Here is an 8,403-nt window from a genome sequence, read left to right on the forward strand (position 1 = left end):
TACTCAACAATACCAAGAAAACTTAAGCTATTTTAATCCTAGATGAACTAGAATCAGAAAACTTCCTCAATGGAACATATTTTTTTCTTGTCTGTTTCTCTTCCTTTATCTTTTACTCTCTCTTTTCAGATTGCTCTTTTCCTCTAAGGTCTGCCCAAAAGAAAAACCAAGACCCCTAACTCTGTCCTAAGTCCCTTCCTCTTATACCCAAACACTGACCCTGCTAGCCTGTAAGAACACTAGGCAGATTTCAGAAAACGAATTCTGCCGATGATACCTTTAGCACTCCACTAGAGTATGTATTCCCTATTATCCCTTGTCTTTTCCTTATTTAATGTTCAAACAGGTATAGACAACATATTTTAATCAATTCCTTTAAGCCTCCCCATACCATTATGTTTGGTTCCCCATTAACACTAAACAAATGCATTAATTTAATATTAATTAAGTGCTTTACTGACAGCCCACTTAGCAAGACCATTTTGCCAAAACTTTTAAACCCCAAAACTACCCCTGAAATTACTGTGATTTACTGTCCTAGTCCAATCCCCTGTACCTCATCAGCTATAACCAATCTCCTTAATCAAATAACTAAGCTGATTCCTAATTGATCACCAAACTACAGCAGCTATAACCAATTTAATTCAAATTCACTTAGCAGTTCGAACTTAGAACTCAGATTAGATCAAATGGTATCCAAATGAAGGCCAACGAATCAGGATAAAACATATTTGAACGTAACCAGGTTAGAACTTCCAACCATGATTGACACATTACATGGGAGTGACTAACTATATTCACAACTCTAAACTAAACAAAATGAATGAAATACTGTCACATACTGGACGAAAATAACTAAATTTATATGTGAAATGATGAACAAAAAAAAAATAAGGAGTCAAACATCACAGAAAGTGAGATCATTTGAACTAGTAATACTAGTAACCAATTACAAGACTAGACACAGTTTTTGTACAAGAATATTACGGACACTGACTTTTACAACCAAACTAAAAAAAACAAACATACTTAAACGATTCAACATATGCCAATCGACCAAGACGAGAAAAACTGGAGCAGAAAAAGGTCCGAAAGAGGAGGATGATTAATTGACCTAAATGACGAACTAATCAGTCAGAAATAAAATAACAACAAAAGAAAAAGGCAAACAAAAGAAATACCTCGAAATTTCAGAAACCAAATGAACTCCGTTCTCATTGACCTTCGTAATTCCGACTTGAACTTCTGAGGCAAAAAATGGACCTTAATCGAGTGTTCTCGACTAAGCACACTCAACTAAGGTCGATTAACAACCTCAAAACTCTCCTAATTTTGGACAGGTTCAGTCTTGGTCCTTTTAGGGTTTGTTAGTCGATTTAAGATTCGACTAGTTCTAATGGGATTCGAACAAAAGTAAGGGTGGTTTGGGAACGAGGGAGGTCAGGTAGAGCTGGGGTGTGAACTTGGGACTGGTTAGGTAGGTTTAGGGTTTTGCTCGAATGTTCGATTAAAGATTCGAAACAAACCGGAATGATTCGAGGTTAAAGGGATAGGGATTTGTGTTGAGGGTGGTTAGAAGGTTCAGGGATGTGAATTTCATGGTCATCGGCATCGTTGCCGCCGGCTTTCAGGCGAAGGGGTATGATGGCGGCTAGGGTTTGGTTGGGTCGTTTGGTTCGTCTCTTTCAGAGACGAAGGGTGAAAATGAGGTGGGTGAAGGGGTTTGGGGTGTTTTGAAATATTGAAACTAAGTTGATTAATCTGGGCCGTTGGATGATGGGAACCAACGGTCCAGATTAATTTACTTAAGCCAAACGGGGTTATTTAGTAGTAATGGGGTCGGGGCGGGTATATGAACGGGTATGGGGAATGGGTCAACACGGGTTATGGGAGGGGTGATCTGGACCGTTGGATCAAGTCATATCAACGGCCCAGATTGGGCGTCAGAGAACAACATCGTTTTGGCCGTCTCTGAGACCAGCCGGTTTGGGCCTGGGTTGGGGTGTGACATTGGGCCTGAACCTTTCTTTTAAAACCAGCCCAGTCCGATTTTTAACTCTTCTTCTCTTGTTTCTTCTTTTTCTTTTATTTTCTTTTTGATTCCTAATTACCAAAATTCAAAATTAACTTTAAAAAATACTAATTAACCCTTAATAATAATTATCACATAAAATTAAATACAAAGATAATCACACAATTTGACATTAAACCCTAAAAATGTGAAGTACGTTATTTTTTGATTTTTGATTTTCGTAAAACAAATTACTGTTTAATTAATCCTAAATTGTAAATGCAAATGCAACACATATATTTTTGTATTTTTCTTAATTAAAGTAAAAATGAACATGCACAGACAAGTACAAATAAATCACAAGCAACGCAAAACTATTTTATTTTGAATTTTTGGGAGTAGTTCTTGTAGGGCAAAAATCACGTGCTCACATATAGTATTCGATTTAATATACATTTTCAGTATATAAATTTTTTGCACTTTTAATACAGTATAAATTAAACATGCAATAACATATTGGTAGAGGACTTTCATTATCTTTATCAGGTTCTCTATTATAATGATATAATAAATTTTTATTTAATTACTTTATTAATGACTTAATTGTATAAATACTTTTGCATTACTATCAATGCATATATGTTATGGAGGTTTATTGCTTTGCTTTCCTCATCTAAAGTATTTTATCCCTCTATATTTCATGTGGCACTTCTCAATATTGGATATTATTAATCTAATCATAAAATAAAAAATAAAAAATAAAAAATAAAAATCTAACCATTTATTGAAGTTAATTCAGATTCTACTTAATTATTATCAAAATGACAGATCGAATAGAGTACATTTAAAACAATACTAGTAAGAAATCATTTAATTTGCAAATGCTTTGAGATATAGGTAATCCATGCCATTTATGAATGTATCAGAACAGCAGATAATTATTTCCATGGAAAATGCGAGAGAACTTATGGGTCGCAAGGAGCTTATTTAATTTGGTTCTCTGGTTTCGTCGAAGTACCATATACTATATGTTTTATTAGTAAATAAAATATTTAATTTGAAAAAGAAAAAAAAAAAGAATTGTCAAATCATGATATATGCTTCTAAGAAAAATATACTATTGACTTTCGGCTGGAGGACTGAGAAGGTGAGATTTGAGACTCAATGCGCTTAAGGATAAAAAGATCATTAGTCCCTTTCCCTGCTCCTGTACTGGTAATTATCTCATAGCACTCTCGCTTTCTCCTTTCATTCGTCTAACCAATCGCTTTAATTCTAATTTCTTAATTCAGTCATAGAGTTAGATAATTGGAATGGTATAATCATTAAACATTACTCTCATCTATCCGTTTTTATATGATAATATTTGATTGGATATACAATTTAATTAAAATATTAACTTAACGAGTATATTAAAAGTGGTGATAATGAATAAGTATTGAAATGATGGATGAAAAGTAATTAATTTGATTTAAAAAATCTAATATCATACTTTACATCTACTCAAGTATTGAAGTTCAAAATTTAAAAATATTATTTACCGAAAATGGGGGCCAAACGCGTTTTATATATTTATAATTCATTCACAAGGCGGAAAAAAAATTCCTACTTGAGAATTGAGATAAGTGAATGATTGAAGAAGAAAATAGTCAACGTGCTATTTCGGAATTATGTAATTACTTTCTTACGGGTTCTAATATATTCAGTTTTTGTCTTATTTGAGAGTTCTCTGAATTAGTGTTTTAAAAGGTGTTTTCGGGGCGAGCTCCGGAGCGAGGCGCACCAAAAACGCTTCGAGGCGATGGTGTGGGGCGAAAGTCTCAAGAGGTGTACGCCCGGGCATTTTGAGGCGCGTTTTTTCAGTGAGGCGTAAGCCCCAGAAACTTTTTTCAAATTAAAACAAAATTTGTTGAATAAGTCCTTCATATAATACCCAAATTATCAAAATTCAGCTTGGTAATTAATAAAAAGGTTTAAAAAGAAACGCAAATGTATTAAATTTAAAAGTCAAGATATTTTTTATTGATTAAAGCCCTAATTCATGGTCTTTCCCAATTCATTATCTTGTCCGTCTCCCAAAAGCAACGAATATTTAGTTTTTTTTTACAAATACAAAGAGAACTTCATTCTTCTTCATAGCAGCAAGTTCAAATTGTAGGTTAGTCATCCTTTTTGTTCCTCCATGTAGAAAACTTTATTCTTTTAAATTGAAGTTACTTGTGCTTGTAAGTAGTGTATAATAGATTGTTTTGACTAGTTTTTTGTGGGGATGAAGCATATCTATATATATGTATTTCACATATTTCTAGTTTTCTTCAATTTTTATGCAATTTTATCTGTTTATTAATATTTATTGTCATTATATTATTTTATAAAATATTAAAAATTAAATACCTATGGGGCTTACACCAGGTCTCGGGGCTTACGCTTCGCTAAGGCATACGTAAAAATGCCTCGCCTTACGCCCACGCCTTTTAAAACACTGCTCTGAATTATCAAGTTATAAAATTCGTTCTAAATAATTAAATTTGGTGATTCTTGACAAAGTCTCATGTTTCTTGGTGGTGCTAGCTAGTTGAATAAATTGATTTCCTTAGCATGTAAAGGAAATGTGTTTAACTTGTATATATCAATAAAGTAAATAAATCTTTATAATATTATTTAGTCATCCAAAATTATATTTATATAAAACTATTTCTGAAATGTTAAATTTATAGTTTTAAAAATAAGGCAAATTATCAGAAATAATGGGTGAAGATAATTTGATAGTGCAAATTCTTTTTAACTGTTTACATATATGAAATTAATCTCCGGAGTAAAGTATTATAACTAATAGTGAGTCATGAGGGGAAGTAACATTCGTAGAGATTACGATAATGACAAAAGAGATAAATTTATGTTTTTTTAGTTTAGACAATGGAAAAGAAAAAAACAAAAGGGAAGAGTCGTCATCTCAATTGCTTTGTGGAGTTAAACAGTTTTTTTGAATTGGGGGTTTGTTAGATGTTAATTAATCACTAACCCTAACTTACACATTAATTACCAGTGTTGAAGTTGGACATCCTAGAAAATGGCTTTATAACTTGGGAATCTTTTCTTTATCTTATTGTTTAATTATGACTTGTAAGCCAAGTAATCCTTTCTTTCCCTCTCTCTTATCCCTTGTAATGTTGGTGGACGCATTAATTAATTAATTAATTAGTGTTATTAATAAATAATATTTATTTTCATATTTTCAGGAAAAGTACAATTCATCCTGATTCCCATTCAGTGGAAAAAATAGAAAATTATCCTAATGGCTAATACGAAGTGAAGTTCCACGAAAGGCATTAATATCGATCTAAGCTAGCTAGTAATATAATTTCCTTAGTACAAAGCGATATGCCAATATCCTAAGGCAAAGGCATTCTCGATCTAAGGCTCTAAGCTAGTATTATTTGCTGTCCACTAACAAGGACGACAAAATAGAGAAAAGGAGATGTCGGAAATAAAATATTAAATGCTTGCGCAAAATTGAGGTCCGAAAATAATATAGTAGATATATTCCCTCAAAGATCTAACTCAATTCTCAATCTTGAATTATGATAATTGAAGACTTCTCTTTGATAGTATAAAAGTCGTCATTAAATATGTAAAATGTTAAATAGTCCAATTAGGCTTACTATTAGAAAGAATGCTTATTTACCAGTTCATTTAATCCTAATTCAATATTTAAGAAAAATTGTTAGGATCGAAATAATTAGGTATCATGCGGAAGGTAAAACAAACCTTGAATGATGATAAATCAAACAATAAAAGAGAAATATACAAAAAAAGACACAAATATTTAATGTAGTTCGGTCAATTGACCTACATCCACTGACAGAAATAAGCAACCCAGTATATAAAAGATAGTGCAGAATAACGAGATAACAACCTCACAAAGAGGCAAACACAAGTGGCAGGATAATACTTGTCTCACAAATTCTCCCCTTAAAACAAGATTGTCACACCCCTTATGGCTACATTATGGATGCTACTAAATAAGAAGAAAATATCTTCCATTTATAAAAGTCCAAAACTATATTTTACAAGAAAAAAGACTAGCCAAATATGAATGAATTATGTTTTTCTTTTCGTAAAAGATAAAAACAATAATTATAAATATATTCCCTTTTTTCAAGGGATACAAAAACCAAATATGGTAAAAAAAAAAAAACAGGACAAACACCTAATAAAAATTACAATTAAAAAAATTTATTTGATTACCGAAGTTTTGTTATAGAAAGGAGGAACAAAAGCAATATATTGAATTATATACTCATGACGAAAAAAATTGATATACCAAACATAAAATCAAAAGACCATTAATTAATTAGATTATAATTAGCGCACCAACAAAATTCTCCAAGCACTTCTAATGCTCATAACAAGCCAGGAGCGAAATAGACCTTTGACAACATATACAATATATAAACTATAGTACGTAACCTAAAGAAGAAAAGAGAAAAAAAAAACACTTAATTTCTACCATTAGCTCTCTTTCTAAATTTTTAGACCTTTAATCATATGCAGAGTGGTGCACACAAAGCGATTTTCTTGCAATTATGAGAGAGCCACTTAGAATGCATATAGCTAGCTTTTCTCCAAGGAGGAACATGAAGACCTTTCTCCTTAAGGGACTGTTTGGCAGCAGCACAAAGCAAAGAGATAATGCCATTGAGTTTCTCCTCAGTACCAACAAATATTGAAGGAAGAGAATTTGAAAGATCTTGGTAGGCTTGTGTAGGCCTAGCCAACTCAAACTGTGACCTAAAATCTATATCCACTATTAGTCTCACTGATCCATTGCTTTCCTTCATCATCACATCTATGTATTCATAATCACCTGTAAATGTAAATGCTTCAACACCCACAAAGCCAAAAAACAAAAATCAGCAAAAAAGAAAAGGGGTTACATAACTAGGCGTTTGGATAATAATATATGTGGCTAAAATTGAAAAAAAAAAAAGCAAAGTATTTGAAGTTGACAACAAAAAGTACTTTAAATTTTAAATCATGTCTAAACATAAATTTTACTTGGAAAAAAATTACAATTTGACGAGTAAACATCATTAATTCACGTAAACCATTTTTTTTTATTTTTTTTTTCAATATTTCACCAATGTTGTTTACAAATAGTAATATTCAAACTAATATATTTTGGTGGTGGGGTGATGTGATTGATGGGGTGGGGATGGGTGGTAACCTGAAGGACGACCAAAAGTGGTGATCCAAGAAGTTTTACAAAGAGAAGCTTCATAATGATCCATTCTTAATCTATTGACAATCCATTGCCTTAACTCTTTAGGCTTCATATTATTATTAACCATGTTTCTCCAGTAAAACAAGATTTTCCCAAGAATCTCTGTTTCAGCATCTGTAACATTCTCAAGAATATCCTATCAAAAAAAAAAAAAAAAGATGAAGCGAAGAAGTCAACATTAGATGAAGTGGAAAAGAAGACTTAAAATTAATACTCCAATAGTACCTGTAAGGAAAGAAAAGTAGTAGGATTATGATCAACAAGTTCATCAACTTGTAAAGTAGTTTCAAAATGATCCAATTCTATAAAATCTCTGACCATTTGGGACAGCTTATCTTCTTCAAGTTCAGAAATACCAATCACTATTTCTTTCTCTTTGCTGTTGCTTCTCATGTTGGGTTGCATACACAAGAAAAAATGGTGACCTGAAATTTTGCTCTTTCTTTTTCTTGTTTTTTTCCTTTACACTTGGAGGCTAGGTGGGGGAGAATGAGGTTTCTATTGTTTGGTTAGAACCGCAGCTTATGTATTTAAGTATATTTCATACAGTATAAAATAGGAAATCTTAAGGATTTTTTAATTGCTTTGGGGTACGATTTTTTTTATGTCATCAACAGAATATACAGTCCACATCATCACATAATGTTGGCAATTGGTATAGGAGATTAGTATAGATTCAAAGGTAGCTTTAGGTCATTTCCTCTCTTTTTCTTAGCTTGAGTTTCTCGAGTTTTGACAAATACATAAGTTGTTAACTAATCTAATCCTATTTAATGGAAATTAATACTAAAAAGATCTACATCCAACTGTTTAGAAAGGGATTTACGAAATTGTAGAATTATTATAAAATGGTCTCATGATCTACATAAGCTGCCAAGAATGGATTTAAGAAATTATAAAATATTACAATATTCAGATATTCTTTTTAACTTCAACTTTAATCATGTGTTATTCAAACGTTACAACAAGTGTTTGGATAGCTCATTTCTTATAAATTTACGTATTTTTATTCCTAAAAAGATTAAGAAATTAAACAATGGTAAAGCTCGGATAGCAGTAGAATACTTATTATAAAGTTATATGGTCCGAAACATGTACTTGGTTCTAT

At 31.8% G+C, this 8,403-nt stretch overlaps 1 protein-coding gene across 1 annotated transcript; it reads right to left on the reverse strand.

Annotated features, from left to right (window-relative positions):
* Positions 1–6,358: 6,358 nt before the first annotated feature.
* On the reverse strand, positions 6,359–7,834 carry LOC107816646 (uncharacterized). Its single transcript, XM_016642377.2, has 3 exons — positions 7,521–7,834; positions 7,239–7,431; positions 6,359–6,893 (listed from the first exon to the last, which is right to left on the reverse strand). Exons 1-3 carry the CDS (start codon positions 7,698–7,700, stop codon positions 6,556–6,558), a joined length of 711 nt encoding a protein of 236 aa, XP_016497863.2. The 5' UTR covers positions 7,701–7,834; the 3' UTR covers positions 6,359–6,555.
* Between the last annotated feature and the right edge of the window lie 569 nt (positions 7,835–8,403).

The sequence above is a fragment of the Nicotiana tabacum genome, chromosome 8, assembly GCF_000715075.1.
Source record: "Nicotiana tabacum cultivar K326 chromosome 8, ASM71507v2, whole genome shotgun sequence".
Lineage (NCBI taxonomy): Eukaryota > Viridiplantae > Streptophyta > Magnoliopsida > Solanales > Solanaceae > Nicotiana > Nicotiana tabacum.